A 22,349-nucleotide genomic window follows, 5' to 3' on the forward strand; every position below is an offset into this window, starting at 1 on the left:
CATTCCTTGTGTTGTTTCTTATAGCAAAATAGTATTCCATCACATCCACATGCCGTAATTTGTTTGCCATTCTCTAATTGACAGGTACCCCTGTACTTTCCAATTCTTTTCTAACACAAAAAGAGCTGATAAAAATATTTTCAGTTCATGGGTAGTAAAAATAAAGATATGATTTTTTTCTCATCCAAGTTCACAGAGCCTTTGCAATCTATTCCTTTATCGCTTGGTAGGGAGTCTGTGGGCTTCACGTAAGTTCCAGTCAAAGAGCTATGAAGATAGTTAGGATTCTGGCTTTGCTCTCAAGGAACTAACCATTTAATAGAGGACAAGTTTATAAATAATTATGATACAAAAGAGAAGTGCAAAAAATTTAGGCAATATGACATGAGAAATTTTAGCAGGGAAAGAATGTTTTTACCTTGGGAGTGCAGGTGATCAATGAAAAGTTTATGGAGATGTGGCATGGAAGGGAGGGATGACCGTTAGCAGGCTAGAGTCTGAACTCAAAGACTTGACTCCAAGTCTAGTGTTCTTTGGCTTCACCATATTGCTACTTTTGGTTTCAATCCTTCCCTGTGCTATGTAAGAATTTTTTGAACCTAGATTCTGTCACCCAACATATTGGCTCTCCCTGTTAACTTGTGGTTATTTGTGGAATTGATAAGGATATTTACCATCTATGTCTTCATCCAAGTCTTTGATAAATGAGTACCATGGTAAAGACCAAGACATACTATTATGAAGATCTCTTGATTGATATAGATTAATTGTTCAACATTATTTGGGTACAATTGTTCAACCAGTATCTGACTGGATGTACTATAGTCCCTTTTCTCTTCCTTTTTTACCCTCCGGGATTCAAAGACTTAAAAAATAATAGAGATAATGGAAAGAAAGGTGGATTTAAAAGCCAGAGGGATTGGTGTTAAAATGGTAGCATTGTCACTTGGTTTGGACAAATTATGTCACAGGGTCTGTTTTCTCATCTGCTAAGAGGAGAGTTTGGAACAGATGATCACTAAGGTCCTTTCCAGCTCTAAATTCTATGGCTAAGGAAAAGAATTCTTATTCAACTGGTACTTTCCAACTTTGATCTTCACGATCAGATTATTGACTTAACTATGAGAAATTGGAATTGTTGTGGAGATACCAACAGAATACATGCTGTCCTTATTCTCTCTTTAAAGAAGCATGTGTTGATTGAGCTATTTCAGTGAAATCACAAGTGGCATTACATTTTAACCACTGTGTAAAGAAGGCTCTTTCACAATCAATGATCAGAACACTGGACCCTTAGTTTTGCTCAGTTTATTTTGATTTAGTTCAAAATTCTGTTGAGATGAAGCTATATATCCTGGGATTTCTTTTAGCGATTGTCTGGCAGGAGCAGCATGTCATCGCGTTTCAGAGGTAACTCAGTAGAACCTGGATTGTGGTGAGAAGTTTCTCTTTCTTCCAGTTTGCCCTGTATGGAATCAAACTAGTGCATAGGACTAAGGATCAGGAATCTGACACTAAAAGTCCAGCCAGGTTCCTCTGTATACTAATTACCCTCAGCACTGTAACAAGGAATTTAAAGTACTATTAACCAATTCCCAGAATAAAATAATCTTGTTTGAGTGGGAAGAGGATGAGAGCAGGACCTGCCACAAGTAACAGTAAATAGTTCAGTAGACCACTAAAGGAGTAGGGCAACAGGCCAGTACTATTTACTTGCTGTATATTTTAACCTATTATTCTTGTCAGTTAGATGCTCCCTTACTGTTTCCATGATACATAAAGACTATAAATTTTGCCAACCCTCTCTAAATTTATCACCTTGGATCAAAATCCCAGTCACCCACCTTAGTTATAGCTCTGGTTACCCTGAACAAAATAGTAGACTTTAATCTAATCGGGAGCCTTGAGATTCAGTGTCATTACTGTGGTTTTAATTTTAAATTTAGAAGAAAAGGGAGAAAGAACCTGAGAAAAAAATGGAGATAAAAGAGAAATAGCACTTAAAAGAAAAAGAGAAATAATTGAAACCACAAAACTTCTCATGCTGATGTGAATGTTTCTTACTATATTTAAATGGAGATAGTTTGAAAATGGCTATCCTGGAGTGGGGAGAAATGGGGGACTGGAGAAGGTAGGTAATTATAATAATAGCTCACATTTGCACAATCCTTTATTTATCCATATTCAATTATAAGTACTTTCTTCACAACAAAACTTTGAAGTGGGTAGGACACATTTTATTAACCTCCTTTTATAGCTGAAGGAATGACCTCAGAATCTGAATGATTTGCCCAGTTGGCAAAGCAAGAATGTGTCAGAATATAAATTTGAACCTTGGTCTTCTGATTTGCTTTTTTCCTCTACATAATATAGTTTTGGATTGTGTAGTGGGAAAAGCAGCTCTGTGATATCGGGAAAATTGCTTAACCTATTTGAATCTCTGTAAAAAGTAAATGAGGGAGTTTATATGTGAAATGAATTTTAGACTGGATGATCTTTCTCAGATGTCCTTTCTCAGTCCTAAAACTCTGTGATTTCTAGCCTGATTTTACATATGCTTAATTTATGGCTGCCTTAAGAGTTGGCGTTCCATTAGAGTTTTCATAAAACTCATAATGAGATGTATAAACAGTTCTGAACATAAACAGCTCATTTACCTCTTTTAATTATTTGTGGCATTTGGTATATTCATTTTTGTGTATAAGAACATACCACATTTTTTTTCTTTTTTTTTCTTTTTTTTTAAACCCTTACCTTCCATCTTGGATTGGCTTCAAGGCAGAAGAGTGGTAAGGGCTAGGCAATGGTGGTCAAGTGACTTGCCCAGGGTCACACAGCTGGGAAGTGTCTGAGGACAGATTTGAACCTAGAACCTCCTGTCTCTAAGTTTAACTCTCAATCCACTGAGCCACCCAGCTGCCCCCATATCACATTTTCAAAGAAATATTTAATTTGAAATTTTGTTACTTGCAATGGTAATGCTAATGAGAATAAGTTCTTGCCCCAGTTTGTTGGGTCTTTGGGCTTACTGACCACTACATGACTGTGTTCAATTACATCTTTATATTGTGTAACTAATCTGTTTTATTGATCAATCTATTTCTTAATCAGTATGAAATCATTTTAATGATTACTGCTTTTTAGTAGTTTCAGATCTGATACTACAAGGCTTCTTTCTTTCCTTTTCCATTATTTCCCTTGAGATTCTTAACCTTTATTCCTCCAGATGAATTTCATTATTATTTTTCTAGTTCTAAAAGTTAATCCTATGATAGCTTGATTGGTGTGTCCCCGAATTAATTCGTTTGGGTAGTATTGTCATTTTTATTATATTTGCTTGATCTACCCATTAACAATGAATATTTCTTCAATTTCTCTTTAGTGTCTTTTTATTTATATGAGAAATGCTTGGTATTTGTGCTTATATAGATTCTGAGTGTGTCTTCACAATAGCTTAGTATTGTTAGCATTTTTCTCCCTCATGCTTTCAGTCTTGATCCAGAAATCGGGACTGTGTTAAATTAGGATCTGCATACTTCTAGAGGGAACATTAGGGCTTTGTATGGTCCTGGTCTGCATGATCTAGGGTGGTATCACTGCATTTTCTAGGTTTTGAATACTGTGTTCTGTGATGATGAAATATGAGTAAAATAACTGAGGAAACAAAGGTTTGAGCTTCCAAGCATATCAATTTATTAAGCAATACGTGCCAATTGCATAACAAATCAGTACCAGGCCTCCTGGGCTTGGCACTGGACCCAGCATACAAGGGGAGACAGATTTTTATGCATTAAAAGAAAGCAATTAACATATTATAAACCAGGATACAAGATTAAGTAGTCTGATTTCTAATTGGAGGAAAGATTAGGGGCTTTCCAAATTGGGAGGGGGAGAATGAATGGTGCAATTCCCTGAAATCAGAAAAAGAGGTGTCCCACTTCCTCCTAAATGTCTATATTCAATCAAAGGAACAAAGAAACAGTAATTGATTGACCTGTGTGGGGCTGGTTTTCAAATAAGTCACATCAGCTGCTTCAGCTATATAATTATGAGGAAACTCCTTACATCAATCTTCAGATCTGACTGGGTTTCTGGTCAGCATAACTTACGTCTCTAAACAAGAGAGAAAGGGGATTCAATTTCCCAGACATATAGAGGTGGGTTCAAATAATGCAATAAAGTTTTCTTACAATTCCCATAATTGAATAAAATTTTCTTGCAAGGCAGAAATTGGATTAGATCTATAATGGAATAGAAAAGAAGGGGCAAATAGGTGACTCAGTAGATAGAGAGCAAGAGTTGGAGATGGGAGGTCCTGGGTTCAAAACTATCCTCAGAAACTTCCTGGCTAGGCAAGACACATAATTCCAACTGCCTAGTCCTTATCACTCTTCTGCCTTGGAACCTCTACTTAGTATTGATTCTAAGATGGAAAGGAAGGATTTAAAAAATAGAAAAGGAACTGAGTTAGATCCAGAGTCACAAGATAGAGTCAGTATGGTTTCTACAAGTCCCATAGTTCTTCAGGAATTCAGGATTGGCTCAGGTTAGTGAACTGCAAATTTTCAGTTGACCTTAAGCAGTCAGATTTAGGACATAGTCTGAATTCTGCCCAGCTGGTCTGAGTTTTGAAGTTCTTGATTCTGTTTTGTGTCTGTCTAAATCATTTAGATTCTTGTGCCCAAGTGGAGATCCAGTAAATAGTTGGCCACAATTAGCTGTTGGCTTCCTGGTAGACTCTGCAGATTCAGAGCGACAGAACTATAATATCCCTCACACTTCTTTTTGCAACCTTTACCTTGGTCATTCACCTTTCTCCTGAATCTTTAGTCCCTTTCTGGGACCAGAATTTCTTTTATGAGCCTCCTTTTTGGTGAAAGCAGTTTCTCTACTATACTTAGACCACTGAAAAAGCTCTTTTACCTAACTAACCCAAAGCCTAGGATCTTCAGAGCTTTCCAGTTCTAATGGCTAGGAGCCAAGGCAACATAGCATTTTTACTGAAAATCAGTCCCTTTTAATCTTGATATCTTCAAAACAGTTCCATTCTTACTCGTGGCTGATAAAAGACAACATGGGGAAGACTTTAAGGGGCTTCTTCTATCTCAAGCTATAGATCCCCATTGTCAATCTCAAATAGAAATGGATTAGACTGCATATTGACTTAAGAAAACCACAAAGCAAAATTATCCATGTTTTATTTATTTTGTTAAATGTTCCACAATTACATTTTAATATGGTTGCCTCTTCTTAACTTCTCGTAGCCAGAAGGCCATGAGTTTGACATCTTTGCTATAAGCAGTACCATTGGACTAGATCAGAGGTCCCCAAAATTTTTACACAGGGGGCCAGTTCACTGTCCCTCAGACCATTGGAGGGCTGGACTATAAAAAAAAACCAAACTATGAGCAAATCCCTATGCACACTGCACATCATCACCACCACCATTATACTGGGCAGCAGTATTCACAGTACGGAATCTCCTCCCCCAGATTGCCTCTCACCATGCAGACATTTTTCACTGTGCAGCCACATAATCCTTTGCACAGCACCTCATTCTCTCAGAACAAGGTGGCACGCAGAGGATTATATCACCAGACGTAGTATTGTATGTGAGTGATGCTGTGCTTTATGGTGCCACCACATACAGTACTCCAGAAGCACCAATGATAGAGGTGCCCCTTCCTGAAGTGCGGTGGGGGCCAGGTAAATGGCCTCAGAGCCACATGCAGCCCCCAGGTCATAGTTTGGAGACCCCTAGTAACTTACTAGACAGTCTTCTCCAGCCAGTTTTCATCAATCACAGAACTTTCCTCCAATCAAATCATCTCCCTGAAACAGCAACAGTTTCTATTTAGCTTCTACTAGTTCTATAAAGCTTCTGTATTCTACCTTCTGGTTTCTCTAGCTTTTTCCTAAAAGTTTTTTTGCATCTTCTCAAGATGGCTTCTGATCTTTTTGTTGGTTTAAGTTTGGGGATTTTTAATTTTTAGTTATCACCTACATTTTTCCTTATATCTACCCCCTACTTCCAGAATGCTTTCTCTTATATTAAAGGATTTTTTTAAGAGGAAGAAAAAAAAATTAAGCAAAACCAATGAAGACATGAAGGAGCAGTCAAATATTGTCTTATAGCTCTTCTTTCAGACCAAACTTAGTCTGTATTATTTTCCATTTATTTAATTTTGTTTGTTTTGTTGTTATTCTTTCCATTTAAGTTATTGTAGTCACTATTCATATTGCTTTCCTGGCTTTTCCTACTTCACATGATGAATACAAATAAGCATGAAAGGATTTATATGAACAGATGCAAGTCAAAAAGGTCTTCTGATCTCCCTTCTCATTGTGGCTCCAATGCTTCAAATCAGGGATTATTCATATGTAGAAACCTATTTCTAGCTTAGGCTGTGTGTCAAGGAAGATCATCCCCTCCCCCTCCCTCTACATGTGGTACATCAATAAAAGTTAAGGCTTTGGGGCTTGAGAGGAGTGAGATCCGAGAAGAGAAGGAAGAAGGAAGAAGTCAGGAACAGAGCAGGCAGGTGAGAGGAATGGAGGAAGGGACTTTTAGTCTAAGGGACCACATGATCAGGTTATTTATAGGAATGATTGTCTACCCTTTCTAATAAACTTTATAAAATATACATCTGGGTAGAAATATTATTCTGATTCTTACAGGATGTTGAGCCACTTTGGTTCAAAAATGAACACTTGATTTTCTTCTGAGAGAAGTTTTGAGTAAGTGCTCAGGTATAGCTTAGGTAAGATGAAAAAATGGCTTCAGTTTGCTGGCCTACCTTGATATGTGAAATGAACCTTGGTGGAGAGAGGGAACAGGCTGCTGTTTTTCCTGCATCAGATCACATTGGATTGGTGAGAAATTTCCCTCCCATGTGTTTCCCCACCCCTGTTCTTTTACCATAGCCCAGGGTGGGTCAGTAAAGTCCCTGGAGCACAGGAATCCAGGCCATGCCAACCAAATTGCTGGCTTGTAATGCCTCTTTGCTCAGCCACGCCCTGCGCTGAGTAAGGAGACACCTCTCACATTAATCCTGGGGTAGAGTTAGGGGTTCCCTGGGGCAGTAGAGAAGGGGAAGGAGACTTTTTGCCCAAAACAGAACTGGGGACCCAGGATGGGAACGATTGTATTTTTTTCCATGGATTGTTAAGGACTCTCCTCATGTTGTTCCCCACCCCCCCACCCCACCCCATCCAACCCATTTTGGACCAGAGTTAAGGAGCTTCCTGGGGTGGCAGAGACCAGGGAAGAAGCCTTTTGCAGGACCCGGCCCTATTTTCCCCAAGTTGTAAAAACATAGGCTTTTAGCCACTATGAGTGTAGCTGGCTGCTGGAACTCTGATACAAAACCCTCCCACTACACTGGGCACAGAATGATCCTTGCAGACCTGGGGTACAGCGCACAGGGGTGGCCCCTTAGGAATTGGTGTAAGACCCCCCCACAATCTGGCAGTGAGGGACTAGAGCAGGGAACTTGCATGTTAGTTCCGGGGTTAAAAAACTGGCACTGATTGAGTGGGTCCCTGGCAGTTACCAGCCCCCCCCCCAACTTTTAAAAGAAATGTGGCTGTTTGCTCTGGGGGAGGGAAAGGCATTTAACACCATTTTCTTTCCCTTCTCCCTTCCCCCCTTAAACAGTCCTTGGAACTGGGCTAAGAGGAAGCTCTCTTTGAATTTTTTCTCTCTCCCTCTCCCACCCTCAAACTTTCCTTGCAGATTGCCTGCCTTCTTTAGCATATCAAAAGCCACATTTTTTTTTCTCTTTATCTGACTACTTGCTTAGATAGGTCCACCCACAGGTACCTTCCACTCTACACACTTTTATAACACCATCTACTATTGAGAATTAAAACTGCAGGAAAATAAAAAGAATTCCTTTGCTACTGCTACTAGTGATCTAAAATAATGCTATTAAATGGAATACATTCAAATAAAAGAATTATTAATAGGAAATATTAATAATATTGAATTTAAATTAAAACCAAATTTCTAAAATTGAACAAAGCCAACATTAAATCAAATTAATTACATGAAATATTAAGGAATAATTTTAGAATATAATCATATTAATAATACTATCAATAACAATAATTATTAATTTTCAGTAACTATTATTAGTCACTCCCATTATTAATTACTAATAATAATTATTGATGTTTGTACTTGTTTATTGTTACTGATTATTAATAACATCAATAATTATAACAAATGCATGTTGTTATTAATTATTAATAACAATTATTACACTAAATACACCTTCAGTATTGATTCTATTTCTGTGCAACAATTACTGTTTCCTTACATTAGACTTTTGTTTCAAACCTCCTCTTATTGCCTTCCACAATAACATGGAAGATTTTTGTGTCTCCATTTTTTTATGTTTTAGGAATTTTTCATTGTTTAAGCTGATCATTTAGCAATACTCAAACTAGCTTAAATAGGACATACAGACTAGACAATATGAGAAATATGAAATACATCAAGGGAAATCAGGAAATATTTCTTCTGATTCACCCCTGCATACCTTTTTAAATTCCTGTAGTGATCCTAATTTGCCTAAGGAGAATTGGATGACAAAGAAAGAAGCTAGAAAGCTTTGTAAGACATGAATGGACATATCTTTTACCTGGCCAAAATATGGCTCTTTTGAATTCAAGATCTTAAAAGATTTGAAGTTAGCTATTAAAAACAAAATCTCCAAAGATTATAAATACTGGTACATATGGGCATATCATATTGATAAATCAACCATCCCCTCCTTTCTTTGAAACCAAACTATTCTAGCTTAACTCCTTTAGTGAAATCTAGCAAGAAACACACTCTATCATCCCACCTGGTCTGTGAGGAGGTTTCTCCTCATACTGACCCAAACCAGGACCTGAACTCCTCAGCTCCTCTCCTTCTCAGACTTCACTCACCCCTACTCCTCCCATCCCCTGTCCCCCCAATCTACTTCTCTACCCTCCCTTAACATCCCACTACCCAGTACCCACTCATCTCCTGTATCCCCACCATAACATCCCTACTTCAATCCTTTACCTTAACCTCCTTCCCACTCACCTTAGTATGACTCCTCTAGACCTCACCCATCCTACTCCTCTCCACCCTGCCCCCATCCCCTCCCCCATTCCTCTCCACCATGCCCCCAGCCCTGCCCCCGATCTTTTTGATTTGCCTCCCAACTAGCTGTCCAAACTGTTCTACTATGGGCCTTGAGGACTTAAAAAGAGTGGCAGTTTATGCTTTTTAGGGGCAAAAGGAAAAAGAGAAGGAAAACATTGATTTAGTGGAAGCATTAAGGAAAGAAATAAAGGAATTAACTGCTAAATAGGGTGAGAAGGATAAAGAGAATGCTACTTTAGTAGAGATATTGAGGAAGGAAATAAAAGAATTAACTGAAATAGTTGTGAAGGTAAATGAAGCAGAGATCATAGCTCCCTTACAAGAATCCACAAAACAACCACGAACATATTACTTTTGTGGAAAAATTGATCATGCAATTATGAATTGTAAGAAGAAGAATCAGGAAAATAGGAATAGAAGTTTCAGGAATAATGATGGAAATAGGAGCAATAGTTATTCCAATGAGGAAACTCAAAACTGACAACCAAACACCTGTACTTAATGTGGGAACTCCCCTCAGGGTGGGGGACCCCAGAGGTGTGGACAAAGAAATTGTGCTGAATGATTGGGAAGGTTGGGAAGGAAAGGAACCTCAAAGAATCTGGAGGTGAATTTTAAGCCTCTTCAGACCTAATTACCTCATTGATATTAGCTGCTTCATTTTGTTCCCCTCCCCGGAATGAAGAATTCTCTGTAACACGATTCTAAATACATGGTGTATGTAATGTACTGTCAACTACTTCATAAGTTATCAAAATTAAAATATTCTGTTAAATTGTCTTTATTTGTACCTCCCCTATGACTATGATTGTACTGAAGAATATCTTTGTAAAAGCCCATAAATAGCATTTTGTTCCTTTTTTGCTTTTGTTAATTGTCACACAGAGCTGATGGATGGACTCCATCAAATTGGTTTCAACCTGTATACATATTTTGGAGAACTTAACTGTCTGATAATTTAAATGGATTTTGATGAATCTTCAGACATGGTTTTCAGATATCTGGGAGCATCCCTACCTCTGACTAATAATTTATTTGCTTGCCTCTGAGTTGTTGGTAATAAGATAAGAGGTAAGGGTCCATTTGTAGTTGAAGTAAAGTGCAATGACATTGTATTTCCCCATCTCTGCATTTATCATAAATGCAATGGATGACATATCTTCAGTGATTTTCACTTTCTAGTCTTTGGCTTCACATGAAAATGGTTGGGACATATTGGAGACAGTTCTGGTACACTGTTAACGTCTCATACCAAGCGGGAGGGAGGTGCCCAAGTGGCTTAGTTACCCTGTGATATGTTATAATCTCATCTGGGATGTGGGAATGATTTTTCCTGTGAAGCCTAGTAGCTTTGGAATGGATTTCTTATATTTATAACTCTTTATCACCTGTACAGAGGTTTTTTCTGGGTTTCTCTCCCACCAAATTTTGGAATGATGGTAATAATAGACTTTGTTAAAAATATCTCATCCAAGTTTTAAAGATTGACTAAATCTGTAGAACTTGTGACAAATATTCATGATTTCAGAGGTTTTTAAATATCATACAGCAAGTCATGTGAATCCTAATGATAGTGGGCTTGTTTGCAGTTATCCTTAAATGCTCTCTTGTAATTTTGGTGATTTTGTTACTTCTTAGAATCTGTATTAGTCATTGTACTACTGTTTTAAAAAGGGTTTTACCTGGTGAAAAAATAATGTACACTCACACTGTGGATCCTGGCCAAGTTGAGTGATATAAATTTCATTTTGAGCACCTTTTTTGTTGTGTTCTGCTTGGCTAACACATTGTTACATGGAATGTGAACTGTGAAACTATGATTTTTTTAATAATTATTTTCTTTCTTTCTTTATGTTTGCAATGGGATATTTGATTTTTTCTTTCTTTTTTCTCCCCTAACATTGGTGATACTTGAAGTACATGAAATCAGTATTAATGTTTTTTGCTTTGAAGGATATAGTTTACAGTACAAGTTTACAGTATCTATTAGCCCTAGTAATATGCATACCCAGAAGCTTTCAACTATGGAAACCTACCATTTATTGATAAATACTATGGGATTTTGTTTAATGATTATGTCTGATTCCAAGAGAAGGTAACAAAAGAGCCACTATACAGGGCTAAGTAACATGAGGTCAAAACAAGACCAAACCCCATCCAGGGAGGATTGTTGAACTTCTATGCCAATATGAAAGGCCTTGAACCTAGAGTGTGAATCAAGGTTGTGGTACTTGACATATGTTAAGATGAAGGACTCCCTTGAACCACACTCCATGTGAAATACTCTGAGTCAAGTACCTCAGGATGGCTATCTATCATCCTGGCTCCCTCTATCTCTGACAGTGACGGTAAAATCAAACCAGGGAATGATTTTTCCCATTTGCTGCTGAAACTTAGTCCTTTCTTTACTATAGTTTGGCAATTTTCTATAGTCCTGGCTGCAAATGGGTTTTCTGTACCCATCATCTCTATACTTATTATTTTTATACAGAATTTAATTCTTGTTTTTATTTTGGGATTGTTTGGGTGGTGTGTCTTTGTTTTGTTTTTGTTTTGTTTTTCATGTGACAATTGTTTAATATACCTCATAACTCATGTATCCCGATGTGATTCTGATGTTGGTAAACACTCTCCTCGGTGGGGGGGGGGGGGACGGGGTTGTGTAATTATCCTAAAAAAATTCAAGGTTTAAAAATTTCTGGAGAAATTTCAGAAAAGAAACTTGCCAACATCCTGAATCAAGAAAGTGGATCCTTTTGTAGAAGGTGCTGAAAAGATGCCTGAAGAAGCCACACACTGCATTAAAAGATCCAGACTGAACTTTGAGATATAATAAACTGAATTGAAGGTGGTTGAACATACTTATTCTGAATATAAACTCTTATACCCCCTAATTGGCATTTTGTCAATGCATCTATCAATCAGTTTTTGTATTTTACTCTCATCTCTAACTATTGTAACTCCTCTTAGAAAAATGCAATATTGTATGTACTTTTAGCTAGAAGGTATTTAAAGTTATAAGATAGTTGTATTTAAATGATCTATTGGGGAGACAGGTCTCCCAAAGGATCATAGAGGGGATTGTGTCAAGGAATATTATTCCCTCCCCCTCCTGAGTAGCTTGACCCGCCCATCAAACATTCCTGACATAACACAGTTGCTCCAGGTTTGCGTCCCTCTATGAGTGGTACATCAATAAAAGTCAAGGCTTTGGGGCTTGAGAGGAGGGAGAACCAAGAAGAAAAGGAAGAAGGAAGAAGTCGAGAACAGAGCAGGCAGGTGAGAGGAATGGAGGAAGGGACTTTTAGTCTAGGGACCACATGATCAGGTTATTTATAGGAATGATTTTCTACCCTTTCCAATAAACTTTATAAAATATATATCTGGGTAGAAATATTATTCCAATTCTTACAGTTGAAAAACTCTTGATTCATTTTTCTATGAAATGGGAAATAGTCCATATACTGGAGTCCCATGGATCTGAAACTTTGATTCAAAGTTTCCCAGCAATAAACTTTAAAGTCCTGAAAAATGATCACACAAAAATTCACTGTTGGGGAACAACATATTATAGTCATCTCTAATCTCAATCAATATTTTTTCTTCTGTGCTGATTAACTCAGGTCCTCTGAAAGGCTATTTTCTCTCAGATCCTCAGAACTGTTTTCTCCTCAAGCTGCTTTTTTCTGTGTTTCAGGCAAAATGTCCTTTTGCTGCTTCTTTATATAAATTAAATGTCCACTTATGAAAGAATAATATTCCAGGATCAATACACAGGAAAATGTCTCATTGAAATAAACATAGGTATCTTGTCTTTGATAATGAACACTGGTGTTTTGTGTTGTATGGCAGTGCTGATTCTCTGTTACCTTCCTTCCAAAAGGAAACCCTGCTTATAAATGAGACTGTAAACTCTTTTTTTAGAGTGAAAATCAATTCTTTATTGAATTCTTTTCAATGGAAATTTTACTGAAGTGGCATATTACTGAACAAAAAGCAAAAATGAACAAAAAAACCCTTTAAAAATCCTTATTTTCTTAAGAACAAAAGGATTCAATGAGTTACTTCTCACTTCAGGAATATAAAACCTACTGGAGAGAGATAAAAGCTTAGCTTCTTCCTAAATCTTTTTTTTTTCTTATTGTCTTTCTTGCTGTGATCTTTTTCTTAATAATGTTTAGGGATTGGTGTTGTCTCTTAGTGGCTGATTTGTTGTTGCTTTTTGATAAACCTTATCAGTGAGTTGCTCTGGAACAAGAACAGGAAAAGTTTTAAAGACATCTATACCATATGCCAAGAAGAAGACAGCCAAAGAGCTCATATGTTCAAATAGTCGTTTGCTTTTAAAACTCCAAATGCTACAGTGAGTAGAGATAAAATGCTAATGAGAACCTTGTAAACAAAGCCATTAATTGTACTGGGAAATGGTTGCCCAAATGCTGGTTGGCAGAAAAGCAACTGACATAGTTAAAAGGAAGAAGGATGGGGGAAGGGAGGAGAGTCTGAGGGGGAGTCAGGGCAAGGGAAAGGAAGAAAGAAGAAGAGGGAGAGAAAGGGATGGAAAGAAAAATAAAGAGAGAGAAAGAAATGTACAATGATCACAAGATTCAGATCTGGAAGGGACTTTTAGAAATGATCTCTCTACTTTGCAGATGAGGAAACTGAGGCCAAGAGAGGTTAAGAATACTGTCCAATGTTACATGACATCTGAGATAAGCTTGGAAATAAAGTGTTCTTTCCATTGGACCAGATCACATTGTCTTTTTTCATGGCAGCACAATTCTAAGCTTGTTGCATTCTTATTTGATTGTTGAAAATAAGAACATGTAAAGTCCAACTTAATCTCTTCACTTAATTCCTCTAGTACTGAGAGCTATCCAGCTACCGTCAATTGTTTTAATAAATGTGAAAAAAGCTCCTTTTATTTTTAAAAATTTACTTTCAAACATAAAAAGAATATTTCAAATATCCATCAACACACAAAACGATTATCTATTAATCCATGAATCTTTATTTCATACACTTACTTTTTAAACAAAGGTACATATTATAAAATTCAAAACTGTCTTGTTTTATCTATGCTTCTTTCTTAACTTTTTTCTCTTCTGTGCTTTTAAAACAACATTACATAATTCATTTTTTGGATATCATAATTGCTAAACTCCCTCTTCCCCATTTCCTACCTTAAGTTAAAAATCAAGGGAAAGGAAGAAAAAAAAATTGAAACAAATGAGGATAGTCAGCAAAACAAATGTACACAATGGTCATATACAGAAGTGTATGTCTCTTTCTTCCTGTTGTGCCCATCACCTCTTTCTGCTGGGAGGTGGTTAATCTGCTTCATGATTGGTCATTGTATCCATTGGAATTTTTGGTTCTTTCAAAGTGGATTTTCTTTACAATCTCTTTGTCCTTATATTATTGTTCTCCTCACTGTGCTCACCGCTCTGTCAGTTCATACTTCACAGGATCCTTTGAAATCATTTCTTCCTTTCTTACAGAACAATAATGTTCTATTGTACCCATATATCACAAGTTAAGGATTTTCCAGTTATATAAGAAGAAAGCTAAGGCACTCTCTTAAATTCTAATTATTTTCTTCCCTCTCTTTTAATTTCCCTTTCAGGATGTGGTAATTTATTTTTCTCACCTTTAATCTCTCCCCAATATTGTCTTTCCTCTTAATCTTCCTCTATTTTTCCCAATTTGTTTCCTTGTCGATTTTTGTGAATAAAACATAACATTTACGTGTGTATTCATTCCTATTTTGTTCACTTCAGATAATAGTGAGGTTTATCTGATTTCAACTCCTCCCAAACCTCCCTCCATGTTTGTATACTTTTTTCCAAGCTCATTATGAGAAATCCCTAGACCCACCTTACCCTTCTTCTTTCTTTCTATAATGGTGTATTCATTTTACTCTCACTTCTCTTCACCATCTTAAAACTCCAATACCAGAACAAATCTACCCTTTCTCAGTACCCATTGGATACCCTGCACTATCCTTCCACTGTGCCAGTCCCCTTCTCTTAGTGGAGAGGTCCTTTTAAGACCTCCATTTTTATTTTCCAGTTAAGTCATGCTCTATTTCTCTCTAAATCATGCTTCTGACTCTAAGGACTTTGCTAACATGATTCAATTACTTTTTCACTCTAGAACTTCCCTCAGGGGCTGGGACCTTCTCATCCTCCAAAATCCTCTCACCATGGCAGCTAAGCTCAAGGCTGAAGCTTCTCCAGTTAAGCCCTGCTTGGGTTGAGCCAGGGATCAGGGCTGAAGACCTGGGGATGCAGAGAGCCTCTCTCAAGAGAATAGGTCTCTCTTGAGATTAGTCTCTTCAGAAAATCCAGGAAAGGAGTCAGTTCTTTTCACTCATCATATGTCAATCCAAAGGGAGAGAATTAAGAACAGTCTCACCAAGTATAGGGTCTCAGATCTAATCAGCAGATTCTTCACCAGCTTCCAATTCAAACTCAGAACTCTGAAGAAGTCGAAGTCTTAAGCACAAAGAACTCAAGAACTCTCCAAAGATCCCTCTGAAGATCTCAAGAAGAAGTCCCCACAGGAAGTTGTAAATTCCTTTTAAAGACACTTTCTTTTGTGTCACTTCCTCTGCCTTTTCCACTTTTATGTCTCCTAATTACTGCTAAAGCTTTGCTTAGGACTGGTCAAGGGGCAGTCAGTTTGATTCTGATTCATCACCCACTATTGCACACGTGGGTCTTAGACCTCCCCAACTCAATGATTAAGTGGGATGTTTACACTTTTGGTGATTAAGTGTAAAAATGGGCAGGGAAGTTAATTTAATCTTCAGATGCAAAGGTAGGTAAGTGTCAGATTGTGGAGACCCTTAAAGACCCTTTAAAGAATAGGTAGGATATCACCAGATAGAAAGAATATAAGGATCGATATTCAAGGTATCTGCAATAGCACTGGCAAAAGGGAAAAAGAAATCAATGAATTTCAAGGAAATCAAGAGAACCCTAAGGAGTCTTGATTGATGGGCATATAAAGTATAAATGAAAAAGAATGATATGAGATAAAAATGGAAAGCTATAAAGTCATAGACTTATAGAATTTAAAAACTATATGAGATTGAAGGCAACTAGTCCAATCTCCTCGTTTTATAGCTGAGGATACTAAGACCCAGAGAAGCAAAATGATTTATTTGGACTTCATAGTTAGTGGTAAAACTGGGACTGGAACAGACCTCCTCTAATCTCTAGTTAAGTCTTCTTTCAGCCATGCCCTGAAGCTTTCCCAAGATGGCACCAAATCATGAAGGTCTAAAATGATAGCCTAATTAAAATTAATTTACAGCAACAAACATTCTTTAATTACTTACCATGGGCCAGGGTATACAAATTAAAAACAAAAGAGTTCAGAAAAACAAAAAATTAAAACAAAATTAAAAAATTAAACAAGGATGGCATCCATTTAAATGTAGCAAGATAGTGTGGACATAGAATTGAATATAGGGACCACAGAATAGGGAAGAATCTGAGGATGATGGTACTTTCAATAGAAATAGGAAAGTTTCGAGGAATAGATTTAGAGAAGAAAAATTCAATTTTGAACATGTCAAACTTGAGATGACAATGGTTTGTTCAAAGGTAGAAATGTCTAATGGAAAACTGGTAATGTGGAACTCAATTTCTGAAAAGTCTTTTGGGGTTGAATATATATGTTCATAAGTTTTAACTCTGTCAGACATTGAGGAATGATTAAATGATGTGATCTCAATGATGCACAGTAAGATTTCCTGCCAGTGGTATATAGGATGAATTGGAGAGAGACTAAAGAGGAGGTAGAAAGATCTATTAGGTGACTACTGTGATAATTCAGATGGAATGTAAGGAAGCTCTGAACTAAGGTAAATGAGAAGAAGACAAGTGCTCATTATGGACTGAATGTATCTGTAGGATTTGGTAATTTGGTGGTGCTGGTGGGGTGTTGGGGGAGGAAGGAGAAGGAGAAATCGTAAATCTGAAAGGAGAAAACATAAATTTTGAGTCTGAATGACTAGGAGACCTGAAAGAAAATGGAAGTCAGAGCAGTTATCTTAGGAAAGATGATGAGTTCAACTTTGAATGAGTTCTGTTTAAATTGCTAATGGGGACAACCAAGATACCTTTTAATATTTTTTTTAATCCTATTATTTCTTTCTAGTGGCCAGGTTCTCAATGCTTTCCCTCGAACAACTAAACAAGTCAGACTTCTCCAGAACATGACAATGATGTTTGAGGTAATTTTACTCAAAATGCCCATTACATCAGTTGTCTTTGACAAGCTTTATGTTTAGTGCTCTTCCCTATATAATAGTTGGAGCATTTACACTTAATTTTTTCCACTCTTTCCTGAAACAGATACTACCTTTGTGACCAGGTAAATCACTGAACCTCATTGCTCTAGGACATTCTTTAAGTTGCAGAGGTGCTAACTTGCACTGATAGAAAGTCTTCTTTGGGGTATCCTTATAGTCATGTTACTATTCCCATTTCTTATCCCCTTAATTTGCTTTAGAAAGATAGAAGAACATTTTATTGTGATACACATCAATTTTACTATTTGGCACTGAGTTGTAATTCAGGTCTTCAGAGAGATGCCATCAGGCTCTCATTGTCCAAATCACTCACATTAGTCACAATGTGATAAAGTGGTTTTAGTCATTTGCTGTTGCAAGGGACAGGTGAGTGTATCTTTTCTTCTTGTTCTTCTTGTTCTTGTTCTTGTTCTTGTTCTTGTTCTTGTTCTTGCTCTTGCTCTTGTTCTTGTTCTTATTCTTGTTCTTGCTCTTGCTCTTGTTCTTGCTCTTGCTCTTGTTCTTGTTCTTGTTCTTGTTCTTCTTGTTGTTCATGTTCTTGTTCTTGTTCTTGTTCTTGTTCTTGTTCTTGTTCTTCTTGTTCTTGTTCTTGTTCTTGTTCTTGTTCTTGTTCTTGTTCTTGTTCTTGTTCTTGTTCTTGTTCTTCGTCGTCTTCTTCTTTCTTCTCTTCCTTCTCCTAGTTCTAAGGCAGAAAAGTGGTAAAGACTAGACATTTGGGGTTAGGTGACTTGTCCAGGGTCACACAACTAGGAAGTATCAGAGGCCAAATCAGACTACTTCTTATAGTAGTAAAGAACTGGGAAAAAAATAAATGCCCCACAATTTGGAAATGGCTAAAGAAATTGTAGCACACAAATGTATGATAAATTCAAAGTTACATGAAAAGATTTATATGCCCTGATGCAAAGTGAAGTAAATAAAACCAGGAAAATGGTATACAAAGTGGATCAATGATAATAATGGCAAGAATAATAAATTAAATGAAGCTGTGAAATTATTATGACTAATCTAGGATCCTCAGAAGAGATATGAGAATATACCTCTCTCTTTTCTTTGGAAAGGGGTGGAGACAGAAACTATGACTATAGAACAAGGCTTATGATACTGGATATAGTCAGTGTGGTGATTAGTTTTGATGAGCTGTTTTTCCTTTTTTATGTTTTACAAGGGATGGATCCCTCAGAGGAGAAAGAAGAAGGATATATTGGGAAAGATAATATAAAATCAAGATTTTTTTAATTGAAAAAAATTAAAAAAGAACCAAGTTAGGTTGAGAGATGAGAGATCCCAGGTTCAAATCTGGCCTCAGATACTTCCTAGCTACGTGTCCCTGGACAAGTCACTTAACCCCCATTGCCTAGCTCTTATTGCTCATCTGACTTGAAACCGATACACAATATTGAGGTTAAGGCAGAAGGTATAGGAAAAAAGGAACCAAGAGAATTTTGTCCATTCTTTTATAAGCCAGCACAGAGGAATGGTTTCTCAGAAAAGTCTCTAATCCCATGAGCTACAAGTGTGGTCTAGTGGAAAGACTATTGAATTTGAAGTCAAAGAACTCTAGTTGGAGGCCCTCCTCTCTCACTATTTGTGTAACTTTGGGTAGTCACTTATTCTTGATGGCCTCCATTTCCTCATGAGTAAAATAATGGAATTGAACCAGATGGTCTTTGAAGTCCCTTCTAATTTTAAGTCAAACAGAAGAGGTTCAATCATTGAGGCAATCAAAAAGTATTTTTTGTCCTCCTGACATGGTACCAATGGCTATATTCCACTCTAAAGGGAGATAGGCATGGAAAATCAGACATTTTAAATAAAGACTCATCTCTTGGAGCATCTTATTAAAATGATTAGGGAACTCTCATGAACAACTCTACCTCCTATATTGATGTGAACTCTTTCTATATTAAAGTTTTACCTTTTCTCTTCATTTGACATCCTTCTCTTTGTCATTACATCAAGAGAATACATTTGGATGTTGACCAGAGGGTCAGAGTCACAACTAGGGTAAGAGCATCAGGGATTTGTCTCAAGGCATTAAACTTAAAGGGCAATGACTACACTTTAATTTTTTAACAACTTAGAAATAATAAAATGATTAGGTAAAATGGAAAGGTCCCAGATAGCACCCGATTTCTCCTCTTTTTCTTCTGTGGTCACACAAGTGAGTTCTGTCTTCCCTCCTAGGACTTCTCTGCTCCCTATCTTCAGCCCCCCAGGCTCACTCCCTGAGGTTTCCTCATTCTGCCTGCCCTAGATTTGGTCTGCACCACTTTGTGCAGAGGGCAAAAATAGATAGGTTTTTTTGCTTTAGTATCTTGGGACTTTTGTCAACTTACTCTCATGTTTCCCCCTACCAAAGGATGATAAAATGTGTGTCTGTCCTTTGTTTTTTGAAAACAGATTGTTCTCTGGAAACCAGATGATGTCGAGTTCATTAAAAAGTCAGAAGAAGTCCATTTTTATGTCAATGATTCTGATGTGAGCAGTGTGAAAACCTTTTTAAACCAGAACAAAATCATATTCAGGTAGGGTCACAATTGCTTGTTTGGAAAGCAGGAGTGCCATATCAAGTTATTGTTGTTCTCATTGAATCAATTGAGAGACCTTGGGTGGGAAAGTTACTTAGCTCCTCTGGGATCCATTTCCTCATTTGAAAAAGGAAGATATTCAAATCAGCTGATCTCTAAAGCCCCTTCTGGTTAGACATTTTAAGATTCTAAGTTCAAGCTGAGGAGACAGAGTTACTTTTCACCTCAGCAGGCACTTTTTCAAAAAAGGAATCAAGAGGTATAGTGATTTGGGTTTTATTCTGTCTCTGTAAAAGATCAACAAAATCTCCTGAAAATACTGCCCGAGATATAATCATGGCCATTGCTGGAGCAAAGCCATACATAGTCAAAACCCCAAAATAAAACCTTAAATACATTGATATGAAAGACGACTCCAACAGTTCTTTCTCTGGAGGAATTCCTCTTCTTATTGGCTTTATTTTGAGAAACTTTTTTGAACTTTCTTGAGATTAAATTTCTTCATCTGGAAAATGGGGAGAATTGCTACTCTGCCTACCTCCTAAGGTTGTCATGAGTCAAAAGGATCCTATATATCTATGTGCCCTGTAGGCTATGAAGCATAAGACAAATATGTAGAACTATTGGTCATAGTCATAGTAGTGATAATAGACATAACAATAGTAGTAATCACAGTATAGTGATGGTGGTGCTAGTAAATGTATCACTAATAATACCATGAGTGGTGGTTGTAATCATAGTCCTATGATAGTATTAGCTAACATTGATATAGTGCTTTCAGGTTTATAAAGTACTTTACAAGTATCTCATTTGATTTTCTTGATGATCCTTTGAGGTAGGGGCTGTTATAAAACCCATTTTACATGTAAGGAAACTGATGCAGATAGTGGTTGAAGTGGTTTTCCCAAGGTCATATAATCATCATATATCATCAGATTTGAACTCAGGGCTCAAGTGATTGAAATTGAAGTAATAGGGGTCACTAATATTCTTTTGGTGGAGCTATGAACTGATCCAACCTTTTGGAGAACAATTTAGAATTACACCCAGAGAGTTAAAAAACTGTATATACCATTAAAATCCAATTTGGAATTATACTCAGAGAATTATAAAACTGTATACACCCTTAAACCCAGCAATACCATTGCTGGATATGTTTCCCAATGAGATTTTGGAAAATGATCTATATGTTCCAAAATCTCTTAGCAGTTCTCTTTTTGGTGGCAAAGAATTGGAAATGGAGGGGATGCCCATCAATTGGAGAATGATTAAACGAATTGTGGTTTATGGTTAATATTGGAAGAATAAATTGTGAATGCTCCCTCTAGAGAGTGAACTAGAAGGTGAAACACTGACGACTTAATTTGTATGGATTGTCTGTCATCTGGAAAATGCCTTTTAGGGTGTGCCAAGGGTGAGGAGGGGGTAGGACACTTACAGATAAATTCTACGAATGAGTAAATTAATCAATTTTTAAAAAGAGGAGAGAATGGGATATCCAGAAGGAAATAGACAAGCAAGAAATCTTAGGAGGTTTCATGTGGGATTCATTATGAAATTATGAAGAAAAGCAAGCTAAATCTAAAAGAGGTTTGTGATTTCATTTATGTACAATTTTCTTTTTTTCTTTGTATAAGGAAATGCTGGTTTTATTTGGTCTTGTAAAATTTAGACTTGAAAAATGACAATGACAAAAATCCCAAAGTACTAGTAGTTATACCAGTAGTAGTTAGGTGGTAATGATGGTAATGGTGGTAGCAGTTTTAGTCATCATGGTGGTCTTTTAAAAAAAAAGAATGTCTGTTTGCCTTCCCTAGGCACAGCAAATTCTCTTTGGAAACCAACTAGCATTTTGTTTTTTATAACTTAGGGTATCAGTAGAAGATGTTGAAGATCTTATTAGAAAGCAAACCATTAATAACACTGTCAGTGTCCGAGCCTCTTCATCGTACTACCAACAATATCACTCACTAGATGAAGTAAGTTCCACTTTTTCCATTAAACTATGGTCATCACATCAAGCAAAACAATTTCCCCAGAAGGGTAATCTGTTGCAATCACAGAACTCCTGGGGAAAATCACACCCACACTGATTAAATTGAAGCAACTAGGATTTTATGGTCATCTTTCTTCCCCAAAGTCTATGGTTATTTAAACTGTGCAAACTGCCTTGTCAGTCTCTTCTCTCATCACTGAAATCCAGGTCTCTCTGGAACATCTCTTGGAGCAGTGACTGGCCTATTTATAGCAACACTCTATGGGTGATGCCATAGGGATGGAGAAGACAAGAAATAAAGCATGGCCATTTCAATTAAAACGTGTGCAGGGAATTCCAGGGTAAAGAACACCATCA

The 22,349-nt window shown here is 37.0% G+C and overlaps 1 protein-coding gene across 2 annotated transcripts in view; it reads left to right on the forward strand.

Moving 5' to 3' along the window:
- Nucleotides 1–1,253: 1,253 nt before the first annotated feature.
- The window catches only part of CPB2 (carboxypeptidase B2), a 51,413-nt gene continuing 30,317 nt past the window's right edge, over nt 1,254–22,349 (forward strand). Inside the window, exons 1-4 of one of the 2 annotated variants that reach the window (XM_001370214.4) lie at nt 1,254–1,410; nt 17,312–17,387; nt 19,869–19,993; nt 21,867–21,975. In XM_001370214.4, coding sequence (XP_001370251.1) covers nt 1,340–1,410; nt 17,312–17,387; nt 19,869–19,993; nt 21,867–21,975 — 381 coding nt within the window. In that variant the 5' untranslated portion in view covers nt 1,254–1,339. Of the gene's footprint in view, nt 1,436–17,311; nt 17,388–19,868; nt 19,994–21,866; nt 21,976–22,349 lie in introns of both variants that reach the window. The other variant, XM_016425050.2, reaches the window with a different exon arrangement.

This window comes from Monodelphis domestica, chromosome 8, assembly GCF_027887165.1.
Source record: "Monodelphis domestica isolate mMonDom1 chromosome 8, mMonDom1.pri, whole genome shotgun sequence".
NCBI classification, from domain to species: Eukaryota; Metazoa; Chordata; class Mammalia; order Didelphimorphia; family Didelphidae; genus Monodelphis; species Monodelphis domestica.